At 35.5% G+C, this 25,077-nt stretch overlaps 2 protein-coding genes across 7 annotated transcripts in view; one reads left to right on the forward strand and one right to left on the reverse strand.

Annotated features, from left to right (window-relative positions):
- On the forward strand, positions 1-21,055 carry LRRC39 (leucine rich repeat containing 39). Of its 4 annotated transcripts, none has more exons than XM_020906063.2 (9): positions 11-143; positions 3,565-3,757; positions 10,632-10,737; positions 12,108-12,264; positions 12,813-12,949; positions 15,666-15,811; positions 16,780-16,932; positions 17,839-17,975; positions 20,794-21,055. In XM_020906063.2, exons 2-9 carry the CDS (start codon positions 3,645-3,647, stop codon positions 20,811-20,813), a joined length of 969 nt encoding a protein of 322 aa, XP_020761722.2. In that variant the 5' UTR covers positions 11-143; positions 3,565-3,644; the 3' UTR covers positions 20,814-21,055. The 4 variants fall into 4 exon arrangements, with proteins under 4 accessions (XP_070323845.1, XP_070323846.1, XP_020761722.2 ...); XM_020906064.2 differs by having other exon boundaries at positions 3,565-3,659; XM_070467744.1 differs by lacking the exon at positions 20,794-21,055 and having other exon boundaries at positions 1-143; positions 17,779-17,928.
- The window catches only part of TRMT13 (tRNA methyltransferase 13 homolog), a 19,714-nt gene continuing 14,054 nt past the window's right edge, over positions 19,418-25,077 (reverse strand). For 2 of the 3 annotated variants that reach the window (XM_020906061.2, XM_020906062.2), the window contains exons 9-11: positions 23,447-23,521; positions 21,588-22,020; positions 19,418-21,276 (exon numbers count right to left, since the gene is read on the reverse strand). In XM_020906061.2, the coding sequence (XP_020761720.2) occupies positions 21,081-21,276; positions 21,588-22,020; positions 23,447-23,521 (704 nt within the window). In that variant the 3' untranslated portion in view covers positions 19,418-21,080. Of the gene's footprint in view, positions 21,277-21,587; positions 22,021-23,446; positions 23,522-25,077 lie in introns of those variants that run through there. The other variant, XM_070467743.1, reaches the window with a different exon arrangement.

Here is a 25,077-nt window from a genome sequence, read left to right on the forward strand (position 1 = left end):
GGCTGACATTACGTTTCACCCAGCTACAGTCTGACTGAGGATTTTCATCACTGGGAGTCACACTGAAAACAATTCTGCCTTCAGTCCACTCCTAGCTGATACACTAACTTTGGACATGTCAGCTCCTGTATGCACTGACCACGGTATGTATTTTTCAAAAACATTTTTTTTCCTACTCTTGACTTATAAATAGATGGCTGTTGATGTTTTTACTGCGTCTGTGTTTGCTGGAAGGTACAACTAAAGCTGGAATTGAATTTAAAAGTCTCTTTGGAGGTTCATAATCATTCATCTAGTTGTCCTCCTCTGGAAGACTGACTTCCCCAGAAATGAAGAAGTGTTTCTTCAGAGATTATATTTCTTTTGTTTTCTTTTGACTCTGGGGAGTTGACTCCTTAGTCGTGTCACAGCCATGCTTACTTTACTGCCATGGTTTGTGTTTTTCTGTTGTAATAACCAAGGTAGAGAACACAAGCCCATGTGGGAGGCAGAAATTCATATATCACTACTGACCTGTTTTCCGCAAAGGGACGTTGGTTACTGTTATAGGAAAATTGATAGTTGATCAAAGTTTAATGGGAAATGGGGAAATGAATCAGCACATGAAGTTATACATGTCTAGTAAAATACACATTTACATGTAGGTACTTGAGATTTTAATTCTTTATTATCTGATAAATGCATGCTTCAAACCTGCTTACATCTGAGACAATAAATTACAATTGGACAGTGATATTAATACCCAGAGGGTTGGATTATCAACATAAATACCACTAGTTTCTTGATGGGAGAAAAATCTTGCAAACCTGTTCCCATTTAAATGCTGCATTTATTGCTTTACCTAAGGACCTCCTTCTAATAATTTCCTGCATATCAGCAATTATATATTCATCCTCAAATGTCAAATTTTCCCTCTTTTAATACATTTTTCTTCCTCTCTCTGTCTCTGCCTTTCTGTCTCTCTCACACAAATTACATAGTTTTAAAGAAATCAGTAATTTATAGGAGATTAATAATGAAAAAGCAATATTAGGTACCCCATTTTTATCACCCTAAAAGTAACCATTTTAACTATTTCAGTATTTAGTTTTTAGTGGTTATCTCCTTAATACTTTTTTTCTTTTTCAAAGGCAGTATGCTGTGTCTTCTCAGCTTTAGACATTATCTATTGTTTAATTATGAAAGATGATGCTTAAATTCACCTGCACTCCCATAGAGTTATATCTCTTTTAATTTCTTTGTTGTTGCCTCATAGCTTCAATACTTAAATCTCTCTCATTCCATATAGACTATATCTCTTATCTCCCTCACCCTCTATTTTCCCATATCCTTCTTATACACCCTATTAAAAAAACTTTTATTTTTATATTTTGAAGATGTATTACATTCTGTGTTTTTAGCCATAAATAATCTTTGCTTTTTCATAGGTTGATTTATTTCAAAAGTTGATTTTCATCACTCAGAAAAGAAACTTTGTACTCTTAGCAATCACCCTTATTTCCCCCTCTATAAAGCCCCATGGTTATCATTAATCTATATTCTCTCTTCATGGATTTGCCTATTCTGGACATTTTATATAAATGGGATAACACAATTTTTGGTGTTTTGTGTCTGACTTCTATCAGCATCATTTTACCCAAAGTTTCCCCATGATGCAGCTTAGCTCCTTTTCATGCCAGAGTAACATTCCATTGTATGGATATGTCACATTTTGATCATTAATAGCCATTTGTTTCCACTTGTCAGCTACTTGTTTTCCACTCTGAGGCCATTGTGAATAATGCTACTATCAACATTCATGTACAAGTTTTGTGTGAAAATATATTTTAATTTCTCTTGGGTATAAACCTAGGCTGATCTTTTTCTATTTTGTGCCTTCCATTTCTTCTATGTTCATGTTTTAGGTATGCCCTTGTAAATAATACACAGGATTTTGTCTTTTATTTAGTTGGGAATCTTTATTATCTTGGAGCAGTTAATAATCTGAAAAACATAAATTATGATCATGATGAGATATCATTTTACGCAGTAATATGGGGTGAGGACATACATCAATGGCAAAACAATTTCCAATGGAAACTGTTCCTATAATTAAGATAGTGGCCACTTGTCTTCCATTGGAAATTACTTACTACAACTGTACAAGGAAAACAATTGGCTTCTATCTTATCAATTTGAAAAACAATTGGCCTCTATCTTATAAATTTGAACATAGTGATCTAACAATTCTAATTTTGGGTATACGCAATAGAAATAATACCACGTGAGCAGCAAGAAGAACAGGAATTTCAGATACAGCTTTGCTTACTAGAGCAAACATTTGGGATCTAAATATCCACATTAATTGGAATGGATAAATAAATTATGTCATAGTCATACATTTTGGATATCATGCTTTATCAGTGTATAACATGCTTTTCCTTCTTTATGGAGCTATATGATTCATCATAATATGCATCTACTGTAATTTACTGGTAGAAAGTTATTGTTGTTTCCAACCTCTTGCTGTCATGAAAAACCCTACAGTGAATAATTTTGTAATGTGTCATTTTAAAATTGAAAATATTTTCAGTGTAAATTCCTACAAGTGTTGGTGTGACTTTTAAGTTTGATAGATATGACCAAAATTCTCTCCATAGAGACTATGACAGTGTGTGCTGTCACACTAGTGTATGAGAGTACTTTTTTTCCTATGCTGTTGCAAATTTTACTTCTCCTTTTCCAAACTGTATACCTTTCTATTTTATTCATGATATTGCTTTATTGCATTTCAATATGATGTTGAATGGAAGTGGTAATTGTGGGCATCTTTTACTTCTTGAATTTTGAAGAAATAATTTAATTGTAAATCAAATTCTTTCATTATTGCTAATTTGGTGAAAAATCAATACCACCATATGAACATGAAATATGAATATGAAATACCACTATATGAAATCAATACCACTATACCACTATAAGGCAAAGAACATCTCATCAAATAGATCTACCGTGACTTACATAACCATTCCCCTATTATTGTTTGCCTCTCTTTTCTGAGATTCAGGTCATAATCCTCAATGTTAGATGAGTCCATTTGCAATTTGTTTTCCACAAGGGCAAACAATCCCACTATATTACCACTTAACTGAATTCCAGCTTGTGTATATAGCATCTAGATTAAGTAGCTCTGTCAAGATGCCTGCTCATCTTGTATATTCATTACAACATATTTCCCTATAATTAGGCATGTAAAGTAGTTGCAGTTTTTCATTACTGTGAATTAATAGTAACAAAGGAAGTAGACTTGGCATCAGTTCCACCGTCTGTCACTTATTAGAGATAGGATGTAAACCATTTAGCCACTTTTTCTAGGGCTCGATTTTCTCCTCTTTATAGAAAGACAATAAAAGTACCCATGTCATGACATTTTTATGAGAATTATTAAGTGAAATATGGCATATAAAGTACATTAAATAGTCTTGGGAACACAGAATGTGTTCAATAAATATAAGCTATTATGTTCATTATGGCACTCAATAAACATTCTGAAACACATTTCTCCCCCTTCTCTGGTTCAATCAGGTCCTTTCTGAGATGGCATCTGTGATTCAGTTATTCAAAATTTAATGAAGTTGGTGACCCTGTGACAATGTGGAGAAATCATGTCAGAAAATGTGGTTAGTACTGGGGCTGTCAATGCTGTAAAGGAAGTTTGGGAAAAAAGAATAAAGAAACTCAATGAAGACCTGAAGCAAGAGAAGGAATTCCAACAAAAGTATGCTAAAACATGTTTATTATTTTGAATTAACAAAAATTTATAACATCTTCATTATTAAAATAGTATCTATTAATTGCCTTGTTATTGAATTTTATAGAGGTTTTTATTTACAGAAAACTCAAAATATAACTAAAGGAAGCACCTGACAATGAAGTGTGGCCACATGATGTGGGCCACAAAAAATACAAATGAATTTAGTAATTATCCTAGGAGTCTGTTCAACATTCATCAAAGTTCAATTAGGGTCATTTAGTCGACTTTTCAGAGATTGTTTGTTCAACATTATATTCCCTAGGAGCTAAAACAACATCTTGCATTAGAAAATTCAGTCGATTCTCACCTAACTAAATAGCTGTGAGTTCCAGCCAGGGCCACTGTGGATCACCTGAGTCCTCTATTTGGGTTATAGTTTGACTCTCATTTCTTCTGCCTTATTGATACCTACCTACTTTCCTCACTGGATGTTTCCAAAGTATCGCATTACTTTTTCAAGGATAGCCCCGGTCCTCATAGATTCGATATAGCTCCCTACAGTTATCACTCATTAGATCTCTTTCTAAACATTGAATGGCAATGTTGAGTGTTTTTGCAATATGTACAAATACCAAGCCATTATGTTGTACACTTAGACTTAATATAATGTTATATGCCAATTATATCTCATTTTAAAAAACGGTCTTATGCCAGCAAATAAAAGAAAATATGACTAAAAATGGCTTAAACAATAGGGAAGTCCTGAGTTTAGGCAATTCCAGAGTTTCCGCAGTGTTTTGGACTCTGCTTCTCTCACCTTCCACAGCTAGTCTTGGTAGGCCAGTTTGGGCTTCAGGTTAGCGTCTCTCAGTGTTGCAGGGTGACTGGTACACTTTCAGGCATTGCAGCCAGACATCATCATGTTATCAGAAGAGTGGGAGCTATTATATTTATTTCTGTTTCTTATTTAAGAATGAAAATACCTTTCTGAGGTCCCCTAGCTAAGCCTCTCCTTCACCTCTCATGGGCCAGAATCAGGTCATTTTTACACCCCTAACCCAGTAACCTTTTAGGGGAATGAGATTGTATGACTGGTTTAGACAAATTAAGATTTATACTTGGGTAACTTGGAGGGAGTGTAAAAACTTGGAAATAACTGGTATTCTCCCAGCAAAGAAGAGGACTGTCATAGCACTCCACTGCATCAGACATTCAGGCTTTTTATCTTGCTGTTCAACTGGGCATGGTTTCCATTCCTTTAGGAACGGACTTTAGTTACTTCATGGCCCAAAATACATAGATAGGCCAACTGTGGCCGACGTACTTGATTCCAGCTAGCCGGAAGTTGCACACATTACTATTTCTGGCTAACATCTCACTAGCCAAAGCTTCATATGACCTGTTCCTAACTGCAAGGGAGGATGGTAAATGAAGTCTTGTGCCCAGTTATATTTAGAGGATCTATTATGAGGAAGAAGAGGAGTAACATTGGAAAATGATAAGGAATCTCTGTGACACATGGGTGATGTTATTTTCTCCATTTTAAAGATGGAAAACCTGAAGGATAGGCCTAGGTAACTTGTCAAAGATCATACTGCTAATAAATGTGGAACTGGTATTCACTAGTATTCATACCTAAGCAATCTGACTCAGTAAGCATTACATTAACCTCAGGTCTTAAATTTCCCTAGATTGACCCTTTACATGTAAAACTACTCTTACAAAACCTATTATGTTTATATTATACAATTATGACAAGTGACTTGAATATTCTTTTTAAAAAATTTTACTGAAATATAGTTGATTTACAATGTCATATTAATTTCTGCTGTATAGCAAAGTGACTCAGTTATACACACACACACACACACACACACACATATCCTTTTTCATAATCTTTTCCATTATGGTTTATCACAGGCTATTGAATATAGTTCCTTGTTGTTTATCCATCCTATATATACTACTTTACATCTGCTAATCCCAAACTCCCAATCCTCCCCGCTCCAACACTCCCATCCTTGGCAACCATAAGACTGTTCTCTGTTAACTCAAGTACTCTTAATAAATCCTATCCAATTTTTTAAAAAACAGTGGTCAGAAATAATGAGTTATTTCTTTATTCCTGAATTTCACCTATTGATATTAAATATGTCTGGCTAAGAATCATTTAATTTCAGCAGCTTCAGTTTTCTCTGCACAAAACAGGCAAGGAGCAAAAAAAGGTAAGAATGTAATCTAATGCTCTTTTCTCAGATAAAAGTGGCTAAAGATTTAACTAAAAACCCTTAAGTTTAACTTTTTTTATTTTTGGTTGCACCAGGGGATCTTAAGTTCCCCCACCAGGAATCTGACCCATGCTTCCTGTAGTGGAAGCATGAAGTCTTAACCACTGCACCACCAGGGAAGTCCCCCAAGCCTTATGTGTGAACAGAAATTGTTCTGTCTTTTGATACAAGGTTGCCTGGAAAAAAATTAAACACTTGGGTAAGAGTTAATATAATGACATTTGAGAAAGGCTTTAGAGTATAATAGAAGGGTTTTAGAGGAGGTAAAAAATTTCTATTCAAAACTTGAAAGAGACTCAAGCTTAAAATAAGCAGTGTAGGAATTACAGAATATTACAGCTAGAGGAAACACTAGATATTATTTAATCCAAACCCCATATATTATTGGCAAAATCCTTGGAAGTGAGATGTCTTGTCCATGGTCTCTGAATTAAGTGATACATTCTGGATTTAGATCACACAGAGCCAGAAAGAATAAGTGAATCATTAAAGAGATGGAAATAAACTTATCTGGTAATAGTTACCCTTACTATAAACTCATGAAGGACAGAGGGTTTTTGTATCGACAATGTCTAACATAATATTTGGCATATAATAGGTGCTTGATGGAGATCTTTAATTGAAGTTAAAGTGTAGGGAGTAAGACATCTCATTGCTCAACATTATATCTTACTCTGGAACATGTATATCTCAGTGAGCAGTTAAGTAATTAATAATCACTATGCCTACCATTTGAATAGTTCTATTTTTATAAAACATGGTATAATTGAATAGATGGCATTACTTATTTTGTCTCACTTGATCACATTTATTGGAGCTTCCCTACTAGGGCTTCCCTAGTAGCTCAGGCAGTAAAGCATCTGCCTGCAATCTGACCTGGATTCAGTCCCTGGGTCAGGAAGATCCCCTGGAGAAGGAAATGGCGACCCACTCCAGTATCCTTGCCTGGAAAATTCCATGGACAGAGGATCCTGGTGGGCTACAGTCCATGGGGTCGCAAAGAGTTGGGCATGAGTGAGCGACTGTTCAGTCTGGAAGGCCACACACAGCCATTGCCACAGTGCAATTGTAAGCAAATTAGTGAATTTTCAGAAAAGTAATGGATGAAAATATGCAGGCTCCATAGAAATATTTTGCAAACATAAACATATTGAGATAGCAAATACTACACTTTAAGAGATATTTGGTTTTCTGTTCATTAAAATAAAACCCTCCCTGAAGATCAGTTAATATGTACAACTGCTAAGAATATATATTAACTCTCAGATGTCAAGAGAATTTGGGTAAATAAATATTCAAATTGCTTAAACCTATGTTCTTTGATGATTGCTTATGTTTTGTTTATTCTGTATCATTCTAATAGGCTAAAAGTGTAAAACTTTCAATTCTAAACTCATTCTTTATTTTTCATACATGAAAAATCTCTAGTATAGGAATAGGTAACTTTCTGCAACCTTTTGTCAGTCATTTTTATAGCTTGATATTACGTATTTTTGCTATGAACCAAAATTCAATAGGATGTATTCCAGAATTTTGTGCATTTTTATATCTGGAAAACTAAATCTGGATAAAATGGAATATAGTAATATATAATTTAACTCTGAAGTTGAACTATATCATTTGAAAGCCTTTAAAAAACTTTTAAACTAGATATCTGTAGATTAGATATTTAATAAATGCAAATCAAAACAACAGTGAGGTACCACTTCACACCCACTAGGATAGCTATGATCAAGAAGATGGACACTAACAACTGTTGGCAAAGCTTTGGAGCAACCAGAGCCCTCATACACTGCTGGTGGGAAGGGAAAATGATGCAAGCAATTTGGACACTGTTTGGTTTAAAAAAGTTAAGTGTAGATTTATGAAATGATCCAGCAACTCCACTCTTAGGAATATACACACTCAAGAGAAATGAAAACATAGACCTACCTAAAAATTTCACATGAATATTCATAGCAGCATTATTTATAATAGTTAATAATGTCCATCAACTGATGAATGGGTCAACAAATTTGGTATATCCATGCAGTAGAATTTCAGGGACTAGATCTGATAGAGTACCTGATGAACTATGGATGGAGGTTCGTGGCACTGTACAGGAGACAGGGATCAAGACCATTCCCAAGAAAAAGAAATGCAAAAAAGCAAAATGGCTGTCTAAGGAGGCCTTACAAAGAGCTGTGAAAAAAGAGAAGTGAAAAGCAAAGGAGAGAAAGATACCCATTTGAATGCAGAGTTCCAAAAAATAGCAAGGAGAGATAAGAAAGCCTTCCTCAGTGATCAGTGCAAAGAAATAGAGGAAAACAATAGAATGGGAGACTAGAGATCTCTTCAAGAAAATTAGAGATACCAAGGGAACATTTCATGCAAAGATGGGCTCGATAAAGGACAGAAATGGTATGGATCTAACAGAAGCAGAAGATATTAAGAAGAGGTGGCAAGAGTACACAGAAGAACTGTACAAAAAGATATTCATGACCCAGATAATCACGATGGTGTGATCACTCACCTAGAGCCAGACATCCTGGAATGTGAAGTCAAGTGGGCCTTAGGAAGCATCACTATGAACAAAGCTAGTGGAGGTGATGGAAATTCAGTTGAGCTCTTTCAAATCCTAAAAGATGATGCTGTGAAAGTGCTGCACTCAATATGCCAGCAAACTTGGAAAACTCAGCAGTGGCCACAGGACTGGAAAAGGTCAGTTTTCATTCCAATCCCAAAGAAAAGCAATGCCAAAGAATGCTCAAACTACTGCACAATTGCACTCATCTCACATGCTAGTAAAGTAATGCTTAAAATTCTCCAAGCCAGGCTTCAGCAATACATGAACCATGAACTTCCAGATGTTCAAGCTGAATTTGGAAAAGGCAGAGGAACGAGTGATCAAATTGCCAACATCTGTTGGATCATTGAAAAAGCAAGAGAGTTTCAGTAAAACATCTATTTCTGCTTTATTGACTATGCTGAAGCTTTTGACCATGAGGATCACAATAGACTGTGGGAAATTCTGAAAGAGATGGGAATACCAGACCACCTGACCTGCCTCTTGAGAAATCCATATGCAGGTCAGGAAGAAGCAACAGTTAGAACTGGACATGGAACAGCAGACTGGTTCTAAACTGGGAAAGGAGTCCATTAAGGCTGTATATTGTCACCCTGTTTATTTAACTTATATGCAGAGTACATCATGAGAAATGCTGGGCTGGATGAAGCACAAGCTGGAATCAAGATTGCTGGGAGAAATATCAATAACCTCAGATATGCAGATGACACCACCCTTATGGCAGAAAGTGAAGAAGAACTAAAGAGCCTCTTGATGAAAGTGAAAGAGGAGAGTGAAAAAGTTGGCTTAAAGCTCATCATTCAGAATACTAACATCATGGCATCTGGTCCTGTCACTTCATGGCAAATAATTGGGGAAACAGTGGAAACAGTAGCTGACTTTAATTTGGGGGGCTCCAAAATCCCTGCAGATAGTGACTGCAGCCATGAAATTAAAAGACGCTTACTCCTTGGCAGGAAAGTTATGACCAACCTAGACAGCATATTAAAAAACAGAGACATTACTTTGTCAACAAAGTCCGTCTAATTAAGGCTATGGTTTTTCCAGTAGTCATGTATGGATGTGAGAGTTGGACTATAAAGAAAGCTGAGCGCAGAAGAATTGATGCTTTTGAACTGTGGTGTTAGAGAAGACTCTTGAGAGTCTCTTGGACTGCAAGGAGATCCAATCAGTCCATCCTAAAGGAGATCAGTCCTGGGTGTTCATTGGAAGGACTGATGCTGAAGCTGAAACTCTAATTCTTTGGCCACCTGATGCGAAGAGCTGACTCATTGGAAAAGACCCTGATGCTGGGAAAGATTGAGGGCAGGAGGAGAGGGGGACAACAGAGAATGAGATGGTTGGATGGCATCACTGACTCGATGGACATGTGTTTAGGTAGGCTCCGGGAGTTGGTGATGGACAGGGAGGCCTGGCGTGCTGCAGTCCTTGGGGTCGCAAAGAGTTGGACACAACTGAGCGACTGAACTGAACTGAACTGATGCACTAGAATATTATTCTTCTATAAAATGGAAATAAGTATGGATACACACATGTAGAAATTTTGGATAAAACCCTGCTACACAAAAGACCACATATTACAGAATACCTTTTATATGAATTATCTAGAATAGGCAAATACATAGATATAGAAAGGAGGTTATTGTCTGCCAGAGGCTGAGGGAGGGAGGAATGGGGAGTGACTGCTCAGGTCTGGGGTTTCTTTCCTGAGTGCTGAAACTGTTTTGGATCAGATAGCGGTAATGGTTGCACAGCTCTGCAGATATACCAGAAAATACCAAATTGTGTCAGATTTTTATAACATGTGAATTATATTTTAACAAATCTGTTACAAAAAGTCTAAGGAGAGGTAGAATACTTTTCAAAAACTTAAAAAGAGGGCATTTATCATATTAATCAAATTAAATGTCTTACAAAATAATTCTTGTCTGATTTCCAGATACTGGCAATCAAATGTTTGTTTTTGATGGGTTACTTTTTCATACAAAAGTGAATGCTACCTATATTACTACCTGTGACCTAAAATGATTTCCTGGTCTCCTAGGCTAGTGCGAATCTGGGAAGAAAGAGTAAGCTTAACCAAGCTAAGAGAAAAGGTCACCAAGGAAGATGGAAGAGTCATTTTGAAGATAGAAAAAGAGGAATGGAAGGTAAGCTTTATAGAAGCAATATTTTTTATATTTTTCATTGTGTGGGAGAGTTGAGAGAATGATTCTTAGACTATGTGCTTAAGTCTGAAATAGTTAGGAATTCTGATTTTAATAGTGTATAATACCAAATGAATTTGGGCAACGGGAACTGAAAATGAACATAACGTCCCAACTTTTTTGTGCAAAAATTCAACCAATGTGCTTTAATGCTGCCCAGATTTAAGTCATTTGTAATATTTTCTCCACTAATCCTTCTGATAAGCATTTTCTCATTTTCCATAAAGACTGTCTGCTTAACAAAAATCGTATTACTTTCCAAAGCTAATGCTCAGTTAAAAGTTCACAAAATGGAAATGTATATTAATTTTTCTTAGGTCCACAATCGGATTCATATTACCTTCTCTTTTTCTCCTTCCCTCCCTCTCTCTTTCTCTACACACACACACACACATATACAAGCACATACCTGTTTAATTTTTGTATGTTAGGCCTAGTCTAATTTTAACACCTTTATCCCTTAATTCAGTGTTTGTCTTCATATACATCGGTATATTTAGCTAGGTGGTTACCGCCTTTGTCTTTTGGCTTCTTTAGGCTGATGGAGAAAAGGCATAGAGTTCAGAATAGTTGAAACTTTAAAACTCTTAATTTAAAAGAAAATTGTCTTTAAAACACTATACTATTTTGGAACAGAAAGGAAAGGAACTTTCCTGGTGGTCCACTGGGTAAGAATCCACATGCCAATGCAGGGGACATGGGTCTATCCCTGGTCCTGGAAGATGCCATATGCCCTGGGGCACCTGAGTCTGTGTGCTGCGACTATTGAAGCCTGCCTGCTTAGAGCCTGTGCTTCTCAACATGAGAGGCCACAGCAACTAGCGACTAGCCCCCACTCACCGCAACTAGAGAAAGCCTGCGTGCGGCAATAAAGACCCAGAGCAGCCCAAAATAAATAGATCATTTTAAAAAAAGAAAGGGAAGTTTGAATTATTAAAATGATCTTTTTTTTCTATAATTTCAATTAACCACCATATTCTCATTTTCAATAACATATGTACTCTCATTAGGCCTAATAAAGAATCTTTAGAACACAGCTCTATGTGTGAGCAATATTGACTAAAATACCTTAATTTTATTTATGCTATTCTGACTGGGGTTTGAAGGTTCAGCGTCCCCCCACTCCCGAAAGTAAAGTTCTTAAAACTTAGAAGTAGCACAAATCACTTGGAAATGTAACTCATTAAAGAAAAAATATTCCTAATTTCTTTTACAAATCAAGTTATATCTCTACAACCACATCTCAATGTGGCATGATCCTGAGATAATTTAAGTAACATAGTAACCCTGTCCTTTCTTTTATCTGAGTTTAGACTCTCCCTTCTTCTCTGCTAAGACTGAGTCAGCTACAGGAATGGCAACTTCATAGAACTGGCTTGCTAAAGATTCCTGAATTCATTGGAAGGTTCCAGAACCTTATTGTGTTAGATTTATCTCGAAACACAATTTCAGAGATACCTCGAGGAATTGGTAAGGAAGATTGCTTCTACTCCTGTGTTTTTTATTGAGAATTTCTTTTGCTACATGGAATAAAGATCTCATCTTTATATAGTCCTGCATCTTGAGAAAACTGAACATCTGAATTGAAGCTTCCAGGGGATTCAAGCTTCTGGGTTTACTGAGGTGATTCGAGACGAGATTTTAATGCAAGAAAAGTCTCTTTAGAAATAATATTGTATTGATTCTGGAAACAATATTGTTAGTTCAGTTATTCCTTATACAAGGGAACTGACTGAAGACAAGCAAGAAAAATTAGATTAAATTCTTTAAATGGGGAGGCGGGGGAGTCCCCAGATGGAAAACTGGTCAGGATATGGTACAGATAAACCAGAACAAAAATTTTTTTTTTCCTGTACTGATAAATCATCTGCTCCTTTTCTGAAGAAGGGGAAGGACACATATCAGGAAATGCGAATTTCCCAATTTGAACCTGGAAAGTTAGTTATCCTGTAATATTTAATAACTGGAAACAGTATTTTATATCCCTCTGCTATTTATTGTGTATTATTTTTCCATAGGACTGCTCACTAGACTTCAGGAACTGATTCTTAGTTACAACAGAATCAAAACTGTCCCCATGGAACTAAGTTACTGTGCCAGCTTGGAGAAACTTGAACTTGCTGTTAACAGAGACCTAAGTGATCTTCCACAAGAGGTCAGAATGATGTAAATGCTTATGATTATATTTTCCATCTACTAGTGATTTACTTCTCCCCTGTATGGTCACTAAAAATAACACTAATGAAAAAATGCTATAAATTTTATTTCAGAAAATATTTAGAGAAAACAATTTATTGGGATGGGGAACACATGTAAATCCACGGCTGATTCATGTCAATGTATGGCAAAAACCACTACAATACTGAAAAGTAATTAGCCTCCAACTAATAAAAATAAATGAAAAAAAATTATTATTATAAAGCATCTTTTTAATTAGAGAAAGACCTATTTAGCATAAAAGATATTTCTATTATTGGTATAGTACTGACATTATTTGTTGACTAGACTGTGATCTCCTTGAAGGCCAGAGTGAGAATCTTGTTTTTATTCCCAGAATTGAAGGCTCAGCTTAGTATGAAGTCATTATGTAATACTTACTGAATGAATGTCCCTATCATAAAGCACAGGCAGTGTGGTGATAGAAAAACTCTTTTTATTTGTTGGTTTTTATAGATGAGATATAGGTGAAATGAAAAAACATGAATTCTTCAGATTAGGAAGTGTATTTGCTAGCTTCCCAGGCTCTACCAAGGAAAAGCCAAGGCAATGGGCTCGTGAAGCCTTCAAACTTTTTTTTTTCCATTTATTTTTATTAGTTGGAGGCTAATTACTTTACATCATTGCAGTGGTTTTTGTCATACATTGAAATGAATTAGCCATGGATTTACATGTATTCCCCATCCCGGTCCCCCCTCCCACCTTCAAACTTTTATTGGTATATCTTGTTATTGGTAAAACTGATCATAGAGAGACTTTTGTATTATTTTTTCAAGCATATTTAAGGCTCTTATGAATCAGCAAAGGAAATTTTCATGGTGCTTTGCCTAGAAAACAATGATTTTGCAGAATAAGATTTATGTAAAAGAATAAAACTCAAGACTATTCCCCTTTCCCATTTTGTCTTGGTTATCATACTTAATTATGATGAAAATCATGATCACAGGGACAATTTCTTTTTATCTAAGAGAGGGCCAATAAATATTTCATTTCTAATTCCTAACTATTGTGATTTTGTTTTTAGCTTTGGTTCTGTCAGTAAAAAGTGAATTTGGGCGTGTCTAATAACCTATCTTAACCTTAATGTCTTTACTTAAAGATAAAGGTTTTATAGGAACAAATACTGAACTGAGATTATGAGCCTGGAATTATTTCTAAGTGTGGCCTTTAAGTAGCCGTGTGGCCTTGAACATACCACCACATAACTTACATCTGTTTTCACATATGCAAAATGAAGATTTAGATTATATGGTTTTAATATCTTTCTTCATTCTTCTAAAACCAAAGGATCTTAGTACCATTGAGAAATCCTGTTACAGGAGATGTACCTCTAAGCCATTAAGATGAATACACTGTAACACACAAACATAATTATGCTAATGCAAAAATAATCTTTTTATATACAATTCTGAACCATCTGAAAAATTTAAAATCTGATGACAAGTTTTGAAGAAGTATTTTTTTTTTCATCACTTGATTCTAAAGCTGGAGAAATATCACCTACTAAATGGAAAACTGCTTTTTTGCATTACCCATAATCACTGTATCTCTGCATTTTTTGAAGTTTTAGTTAAAGTTGTGGAATGAATCTGAATGTGCCCTGGGACAGAAAGAAAACATAGAATTGCCTAGCTAAATAGAGAATCTTTTGTAAAACTTAACTGAATTCCTACATTTTGAAATTTTCACTACAGAAGAGAAATTTAGAAATTTTGTGACTTTAGGTCCATGAAAACTTGAGTGCACATCATAGCTGGTCTCTCTAATGGTCGGTCACATGGTCTCTCTAAACCATTTTGTCCGTAAAAGGGGAAAAAGGTACTAACTTTGTAAAGTTGATGACTAAACTAGAGCTGTATGCATCAACATGAATTCATATAAACACTGACACTGAGAGAAAAAAGCAAGTTAAAGATAAGTATAGTATCATTGTTAAAACATGTAAAAAGATAATTTTGTTTCTGAAAAAATACACATAATAGTAATATATATAGAGAAAAACATAGAAAACATATATTTATGTATAGTAATAAAAACATTTGAAAATGCATGGGAATAGGAATAATAGATACCAAATTCAGGATAGAGTTATCTTTCAAGAGGAAGAAGGGAGATGTATATAGAGGGCAGTGATATCAATATATTTGCTTTCTTAAGCTGAGCACACTGGTGCTGTTAGTCTTAATCAACTTTTTATTGATTTTTCATTTAAAAAATGGAATTTACCAAACAGTAAATTCTATGACTGAGGTAACGTGTAAAGCATCAGGCACAAAAATAGAGGGTTTAACAAAGATAACTATTATTCTGAACTTTGGGTTTTCCCAAGAAAATCTTGACTACTAGATAAAAGGGAAACATGTTTACTCACAGAAAGAAAACAAAAAAGCTTCTGCCAGGTGGGTTCTCTAAACCCTGGAGCTTGGTGATTTTGGAAGATATGTTTTCTTTGAGCAGATGAACTTTCTATGAGAGCTGTTATCTGGAGGTTATTTAGCTTTATTGTTCTCTCAAATTTACTATGGATTTCTATGACTAAATAAAACCCAAGCATAACGTAAACACTCCTTGATGTGAAATATCTCCTTTACCAGTGTGAGTGTTGTAGTAGGTTACATTGCGGACATTTTGAAAAACTTTGCCTTCCTCTTCAGCTCAGCAATTTGTTAAAGCTTACTCACCTTGATTTGAGTATGAACCTCTTTACTACAATCCCTCCTGCTGTACTGAACATGCCTGCCCTTGAGTGGCTTGATATGGGAAGCAACAGACTTGAACAACTTCCTGATACTATAGAAAGGTAAAATAACTTTTTTTTTTTTTTTTACTACCGAGAGATGTGTTGAAGCCATCTATGACAACAAACAAAACAAAGGAGACCCCGGAGATAATCATTCACAATAGATGTTTAGTGCTACTTTGGATTCCATCTCTGGTCCGGGGAACTAAAATCCCACAAGCCATGGGGTGCAGACAAAAAAAGGAGGGGGCATGAGGTTTGGGACAGAAAAACGGGCTTTCTGACATCAACAAATGGACAATATGCCACAATAACAACATTGCTTAGTGCCTGCTCTGTGCAGTTTAAAAACTGATTGAGGAAACTGATGTAGAGATGTTAGTGAATTGCTGAAGATCACAGTTAGTGTGACAGCTATGATTTGAACCCAGGCACCTACACCCTCCAGTGGCTCAGCTGTAAAGAGTCCGCTTGCAATGCAAGTGATGTGGGGTTTGATCCCTGGGTCTGGAAGATCCCCTGGAGAAGGAAATGGCAACCGACCCCAGTATTCTTGCCTGGGAAATCCCATGGACAGAGGAGCTCGGTGGGCTCTAGTCCCCTGCGGTCTCAAAAGCATCAGATATTTTAGTGCCTAAACACCTGCACCCTGGCCTGAGTCCACGCTGTTAAACAATGTGCATACTTGCCTTGCTCTAAATGGGCATATTAATAATTTGAGTTTGCTTTTAAGATTCTAATTCAGATTAGATAACATTTTAGCAGTTATGCAAGAAATCCTATGAAATAGTGAAGAATTATAGAATACCTTGATTTCATTTCTACTACTACATGAGAGTTGTACTGTAGATGGAGATTAGTTCCCTGATCCAGTTTCCCTAAAATCAGGTAATGTAAAGTCAGTTAACTCAGGTAGACTGGTTAAACGAGATATTATATAGTATGACATTAAAATTTTTTTAAGTTAATAAGAACCAGGGTTTTCATATTATATGTGATTAATCACAGAAACCTTTTTAATTCTTCAGAATGCAAAATCTACATACATTATGGCTGCAACGGAATGAAATAACATGTTTGCCAGAAACAATCAGCAGTATGAAAAATCTGAGTACTCTTGTTCTCAGCAACAATAAACTGCAAGATATTCCAGAGTGTATGGAAGAGATGACCAATCTAAGGTAAAATTTGTAGACACAGAACTCACATGTTCCTTTCCAGCTGCAGAACAAAATAATATGAAGAAATTGCTAAGAATAGATTTGAGTTCTCATTCACATAAATAAATACATTTAAAAATCTCTTCCAACTTTGAAGTGCTATAATTTATAAATAGGATTCATATAATACTTGCCTAAATTACTCAAGAATCCTTGAAACTAAAACAGTAGTGGGATTTATCAGCTTTAAGGAATGCCCTCTGTTGGTGACATCTTCCTGAAAATCATCTTTATAATTGCTAATAAACTTTATCCATGATATAAATACCAAAACCATAAGAACAGTGATTATTTTCCTTCTAAATAACTACAAATGGACACAGGCAATGTTAAATATAACTTTTTACTAAGTTAATTACTAACAGATCTTCCTCAAGTATCTTCCAAAACTTAATTTCCTGACAGTGAGCATAAGACATCACAATTCATAACAAATCCCGCAACTTTCAACAGAATCATTCATTTATTTAGCAACTATTGAGCCCTGTACCTGGTGGTAAAAATACAATGATAGATAAGACATACTTTTTAAAATATGCAGAAAATTTAAGTTCATAGCATTAATTGTACTTTTGAGATGCATTGGGATTGCTCTTGCAAGTTAAATCATACCACATTAAACATATGCTATGGACTAATAATTGCTTTTACAAGCTTGAAAAATAAGTTGTCTAAAGCTAATATTTTTTTCTTCTAGGAAAGAAACTTAAAGATTCTTGGGATATATCACATCTCACCAAGATGTTCAGTTATTGAAACCAGTTAAAAAAGAGTAATTTAGTATATTATCATTTGATCTTTCTCCAGGAAAATAAATGTACACTTCTATGGCACCTATAAAAATACTGTTTTTTGGTGAACTGCTAGGTTTGTCAACTTCCGAGACAACCCATTGAAATTGGAAGTAACACTTCCTCCCAGTGAAAACATAGATGAGGAAGAGGAACGGGAATTATTTGGCCTTCAGTTTATGCACACATATATACAGGAGTCACGGAGAGCAGGTATGAGATCTGTATATAACACAGGTTAAAAATTCTTTTTAGTAATGTGTGTATGCATATATGTATATACATGAATTCCTTCATAGACTTTTCATTCCATTTTACCTTTTCTGTCAAATCCTATCCTCTTAGTCAATATTGTTGAAGGAAAAAAAAAGTGAAATTTAAATGTGTTCACAATTTTGATAAAGCCTTGGAGTGAAAGGCTGTAAAAATATAAAAAGTCTTTCGAGTCAGGAAATAAATTTCTTTGCTCAAAAACTTGAAGCACGACCAAGTGAATGATGTAATTCTTAAAGCTTCACTGCCTCATTCTATCAGTTTGTTATGTCAGTTATTCATTAAACACTACCTTCCCTACTGTTTCCTTTTTCTGCAATAATTCGCAAATAGAAAAAAAAAATTGACTAGGAAAAAGAGAAAACATTTTGCTACCGTGCCTAGGAGTGAAATGTATCAAGAGAACATAGATTTTAGCCAATAGTTAAAATGTGTTTCTGATGTGTAGATTTCAATCACTGATAATTTAGAATTAAAACCTTTTTGTTCCTTTTTTTAACTATGGAAGGAATGACTTAACCCAAGGGGAAGAGGACAAAGGGCGTAGTTACGTTAATAAAAAATAAGCAATAGGATAGTAACAGAAAACATCGTTTTATAATTCACTAAAATGTGAAGAACTTTTTGAGTTAAAAGAATTTAGTTACATCTTCAGTTATTTTGAAGAGCAGGTATAATCGAGCAAAAGGTAAAGAGTATTTTCAGCTGGAAAAAATATTTTTACCAACATCCAAGGGAGGTCATTAGATCTGTTGTAGCAAGGTTGCAGAAACAGTAACATGGGGGACAGATTGGAGGAAGATATGTAAAAAATTTTTAATAGTTTGGGGCCTAGGTTTGGATAGCAGAGTATAAGTTTACAAAAGACAGGCAGGAGACAGAATTGACTGAATGAAGATGAGAAAAAGGAGTCCAGGATGAATCTGGTTTTGGCTGGAACTAGATGACTGGTGATGCTGAGATGGGGGAAATGAAGTATAGAAGCTGGTTTGGTGGTAGAAGTGGAACAACAACTTCAGTTTCAACACAGTATGTGTGATGTACCTGTGGGACATGCAGGAAGAGGTAGTTGTGTAGATCAATCTCAAGTTTAAGGAGTTTACTGAACCTGCAAATTTTGCCGGTCAAGAAATAGCTCCCATGTATAGCCCACATTTTCACTGTCTCGTGTTATCTTAAGGGAAATAAACAAGGCTGGGAAACGATCGTCTTTACCTACAGCTGGCATGCTGATCTCCAGCAAGGACTCTGTGGCTCATCTTCCCGCAGGGCAGCCGGTATTACTGTCAGAGACATTCATTAAGCTCAATGGGCCACAGACTTCATCAGTACAATTCTTGTGTGCATATGCATGTTTTATGAAATATAACAGAGATAATGTCTGTTGTAGAATATCTTTTTATTTCTGGGCATAAATTGTTGAATGAAGTAAAACAGACCATATGACACAAATTAGCATTGCCTAACTCAGCAAAATTGGGGTTAATTATTACAATGTATTATTATCTTCCTTTATGGTCTCAATTTGCAGGCATGAGTAGCTAATTTAAAAAATAATCCAACTACTTTATTTTAATAATATTTGACATAGAACTTACAAGAGAAAAAAGGTTACAACTTAAACAGAGAGAATAAAACCTGTCATTAAAAATATTTTTATGAATTAGTACTATTAAAAACTTAATATTTATTAAGTACTTACTCTGTACTTAGAACTCTTCTAAGCATTTTAGTATGTTAGTTATCTCACTTAATGCTCATATGACAACCCTGTGAGGTGGTATTATCTTCAACATCCCCATTTCAAGAGGGGAACTGAGGCACAAAGAGATCAGGTAGTAGGGATTTGAACCTAGGCAGTCTCATGAGATATATGTAGAAAGGTCAGAAAGTAAAAATGTGCTAGACTTCTAGTTTATAATTAACGTACTCATAGACCTACAAATACTAGCTATTTAAGAGTATCATTATCGTATCTAAATTAGTATTTCTGGATCTTTATCTTGGCAAATGTACGATGATTAAGACAATTTTTACAAATAAAGCAGAAATAAACCAAGGATGCGATGAGGAAAAGACTAACAGTCCTACCATATGTTTGGTTTAATGTTTACTTGTGCATAGAAACTGCTTATGAGCTGAGGCCCAAAAGTGAGGTTTTTGGTATCACTATCTAATTTCCACTTTATTCCAAATTATCTTCCGAAACAGTAGAGAATATACTTGTAACTGTCCTTATATATGTAAAAATGACCCATTAAAAGATACTGATGCCTAATTAACTTCAGAAGTTATTTACAAATTTCAATTTAATTTGTGAATTAGGCTTATAAGTATCCTTTTAGAAGTTTTAACTAGGTAATTATCCAATTAAAAAAATGAAGTGAAATAGTTCTTTTCCTTGAAAACACCTCTTTAGTTTTAGTGTCTGTCATGAATTTTGATAATATATAAATACAGGTATGGCTTTTGAAATCTGAAGATAAATTCATTAATTGACTGAGAACACTTCTGTATTTATTTGCAATAGAAACAAATAATCACAATTAATTATTCTTTCCAGATCTGCCTCGACAAAAAATCCATACATAAGCCAAATTATCAGATTGGTCCTTGTTATAAACTGATAATTGATCATTATATCTTGAACTTGAAAAATAAAAAGTATTAAATAAAACCAAAGGAAAATAAGTTTCTAAAATTAATGCAAATAGAAAGTGAATGTACTAGTTTCATGTTGGCATGTTATGCGTTTCAGGTAACCAAGTCAACTGCTAGACTACTTCCCCAAACTCCATAGACGCTGATGGATAATATAATTCAAGATGCCCTGCTAAAGAGGATTGCTTTGGGAATTTGGTGAATTCTCTTATGTTTGGATTTCTAAAGTAAAAAACAAAGCCATTAACTAAGTTCAATGAGGCCACAACATTTTTAAAGTTCATATTATCTGCTATTTAAATGCTATTTCCATGAATATAAAAATACAATTAAAAAAATTTTTTTTTTGGTGGAAGACAGATGTTGTTCAAAATTTCTTTCTTATTAAGCACTTGTTTCTGGTGATGAAGAATGATTTGGTAAAGCAGTTAACAATACATTTTCTAAAGACACCAGAGGGTCTATGTAGTACTGTAAAGCAGGACTGAAGCCTTTCTGCTGTAAATACTTGATTCGGCCTTGGTCAATCAGCAATTTACAAAGATGCCCTATTTTCTTCTTTTCTTCAACAGTAAGAAACCTAAATTGAATAAACACACATAACACATTATTAAAATGCTGTTAAAACCTTATAAAAATTATTTTAGCTATTCCTATTTATTGACAAACTGCTAAATAACCCACAGTATGTTCTAGGTGCTATGTTTCATGCTTCAAAGATACGTTTTATTAATGCCATAATAAAGGTGTGTATATTTCAACTTATTCTAAAATTAGATGGTAAAATATATTTTCAGGAATGAATTTTTGGCAATATTCATCTAAAAATAAAGTACAGCAATGATAAGGTATTTCTGCCTTAGTGCTGCGTACTTCAAAGTAGTCACTCACCCAGGCAAACTCTCAGGGCTGTCATCAGTGATTGTGTATCCTCCGTCATCATGCTCTTCACTGCCATCATTCTGTTTATCTCTTCTTTTTGTGGAAATATTTGAAGCTGCCAAAGACGTTTTTCGCATCCCACAAGTCGCCCAACTACTCATTCGCTGGAAATAGTGGAAATCCACTGCTCCAAGGCCCAGAGCCCTGAAATATTCTTTGCCCACATAATGTCTCCAATCACACCTGTGGTGACAACAGAGTGCAATAGCAATGCCAGCCACAGGGGTCCACTTCTCTGGGGTATTTTTTTCATTTCCTTCCTTGGCCAAAGTGTTAATTTCTTTTTCTGTTTTATCATTCTTTATGCGTTTGGCTAAAGGTTCTTCATTCCTTTCCTCACAACTGGCAGCATAGGTTTCAACCAAACATCGTAATGCAAGATCTGCAAACACAATTATGTGGCCCCCCAAACCACATCATCTTTAAAATTAAGTAAATTTTACATTTATTAGGCAGTATGGTTTTTAAAAGCCCAACAACAAAAACCTACTTAGCTTTATACTTGTGCTAATATCAACTTTGTTCATACTTGCTCTTTTCTCATTATTGAATAATTTTCTCTAACAATTTATTCTGCATAAAGTCAACTCCCCCACCCCCAAAAAACTATGTGAAGCTTAAGATCTAAAATTTGTAAAACTTTTAGTTCAACTACTCAAACTGGCTCTCATTTTTCTTACCCTTGATGAGGAAATGACTTGCAAAGAAAAAAATGTGTGTTTTCTACATATATATTCCAGGGAAGTTTTGAGCTTAAAGAACCCAAAGAAAGAAAGAAAGAAAGAAAGAAGAAAGGCATCAGCTAAGCATCTGCTGAAGCTGACATTCAGGGTCAGTCTTGAAATGTAAGATATTCACAGCAAATAGTGAAGAGTTAAGAAGAGGGTCAGAATGTGGAAAGCAGGCCTCACTGGAGGCTCAAAGGTTAATCTGCCAGAGTCACACAACAAAGCTGAACCCTGTACTATTTGATTTCAAAGCCCATGTTCTGTCTACTTTATCATGCTACATCTGATGGATCCAAGTTTAAGACAACACATCTTAACATTTCTTTTTTTGTTTCCCCTAGAATTTTGATAATCATCTTCTAGTGGGAGAGGTTTCCGAGTCCTTCCTAAGCAACTCTAAAAAAATGAGTGGCTTCAGGAAAAGAACTATAATAGCTTCTGTAAATGACTGATTTCCTTTCTGGATGAAATATAACCCTAAGAATTTTAAGGTCCCACCCCCTTTTTTTTTTAACATCACTCAGTCGTGTCCAACTCTTTGCGACCCCATGGACTGTAGCCCACCAGGCTCCTCTGTCCATGGGATTTCCCAGGCAAGAGTACTGGAGTGGCTTGCCACTGCCTTCTCCAGGGGATCTTCCTGACCCAGGGATCGAACCCAGGTCTCTTGCATTGCAGACAGACGCTTTACCATCTGAGCCACCAGGGAAGCCCTTATCATACAGAATTTACACATAAAACTCTTAATTCATCCTGCAAAGTGGCCAAAATGAGCAACTAAATAGGAAAGCTCTAAAACTGGATATAATACAGGGCAAATGCTAAAGAACTTTAAGGTCCCACCCCCTTTTTTAACATTGCTCAGTCGTGTCCGACTCTTTGCAACCCCGTGGACTGTAGCCTACCAGGCTTCTCGGCCCATGGGATTTTCCAGGCAATAGTATTGGAGTGGGCTGCCATTTCCTTCTCCAACTAAGAAGATTAATGAGTTACAAACAAGGGATTAAAACTACTGAAAAGAGACTCTTTCATGCTAAAACTTAATGCGTTCATCTCAACATTATTAGTATGTTTACATACCTGTTGCCACACCACACAGATGCTTTCCAATTCCTACCACAGGTAGTTTTTCTTTGCTCAGCAAAGGAATCTTGTCTGAAATGAAATAAGAACTAAGTTAGTTCTCTTGTGAGATAAGGCATTAAGTTGGCTTCCAAAGAGAACTAACTAGAATCTTTGAATTTTAGGGCCAAGAGGCACAAACAAAAAAATTCTCACTTAATAGCTTAGAAATAAGGGGCTCAAAGATATAGTGACTTGATAAGTAACACAGATGACTACTGATATGGAGAGAATTAGTTTAAAAGTTTTTTGTTTTCCTTTTCTTCCCACCTTATCCCCAGCAGGTTCTTTACTCCTAATTTAAAGTTTCTTGATTTTTTAGGCCAGGGCTATTCCATACTGACTCAGGACTTTACCCTGTTGAAGCCTTATTTTGCTAACTACTATTATCCATTGATAAAAGGACTCAAAAATTTCCCTACTAGGTATATAACTAATATATATGACAAATACACATGAATAATACAACCAACATTTTACATTACACAATATTATATACTCAATATTATCATCAAACTAAAAATACAGCTTTTATTGTATCTTGAATAAGATATAATCTTATATAAGAGTAAGACATTATTTTAGCTTTTCACACTGTTCTGAATAAAATAGTCATAATAGTATATAAAAGTAAAAAAAAAAAAGAAAAAAGACATCTACAGGGTAATGTAGCTAAATGCAGAACATCACAGTTATGGCTTCTGTTTCCAACACCCCCACCCCCTCACCATCCAATTCATATTCCTTTTTCTAAGTTTCTGAAATGAAAAGTATGTTTCCCCCTACAAGTTCAGCTATAGCACCCAGCACAGTTATTTGTCCAATGGAGGTCCTTAGTAAATATTTCAAATTTTCTGTTGCTTGCTTTCAGACGATATCACATGCTAGAAGAAATTGGTAACAAGTGGAACAGTTTGCCCAAGTAAAGTGATTCAAGAAACTTATCTATCAGAGTGAAGAGAAAGGTTGTCTAATCAAGCTCTTATGGAACTGGGGGCATCAGGAATTTTGGAAGAAGAGCTGAGACAGTTATGAATAACAGTGCACTGGCAGAAAGTCTATTTAAGAAGTAGTCAGATCCACATCTCATAGCCACCTGATGATGACCTCTCTACCAACTGGTGGAAAACTAGATAATTCTCTGAAGCAATTAAGACAGGAGGTCAATGGACTGAAGGACGGTAAGAAGTGGGAAGTTGTGTGTGTGTGCTAGTCGCTCAGTCATGTCTGACTCTCTGACCCCGTGGATTGTAGCCTGACAGGCTCATCTGTCCATGGAATTCTCCAGGCAAAAATACTGGAGTGGGTTGCTATTCCCTTCTCCAGGGGATCTTCCCAAACCAGGGATCGAACCTGGGCCTCCCGCATTGCAGGCAGATTCTTTACTGTCTGAGCTATGAGGGAAGCCCTAAGTGCAAAGCTGATGTGTGGTAAAATAGCAGGATTAACTGAGTATGCATATGGATGAAGCTCTTACTCCTCACAGGGTCCCACAACATTAGTAACTAGACTCTCACCCTCTAGGCAGGTGATCAAAAAGTGTTATTTGGGGAACCTGACCAGCCAAGAGGAAAGATCATGTTTTAGAC

This window comes from Odocoileus virginianus, chromosome 5 (genome assembly GCF_023699985.2).
Source record: "Odocoileus virginianus isolate 20LAN1187 ecotype Illinois chromosome 5, Ovbor_1.2, whole genome shotgun sequence".
Taxonomy (NCBI): Eukaryota; Metazoa; Chordata; class Mammalia; order Artiodactyla; family Cervidae; genus Odocoileus; species Odocoileus virginianus.

Coding starts and splice junctions, on each gene's coding strand:
- LRRC39 (XM_020906063.2), top strand. CDS start 3,645: ATGTCAGAAAATGTGGTTAGTACTGGGGCTGTCAATGCTGTAAAGGAA. Junction 3,758..10,631: donor GAGAAGGAATTCCAACAAAA/GTATGCTAAAAC, acceptor CTGGTCTCCTAG/GCTAGTGCGAATCTGGGAAG. Junction 12,950..15,665: donor TAAGTGATCTTCCACAAGAG/GTCAGAATGATG, acceptor CTTCCTCTTCAG/CTCAGCAATTTGTTAAAGCT.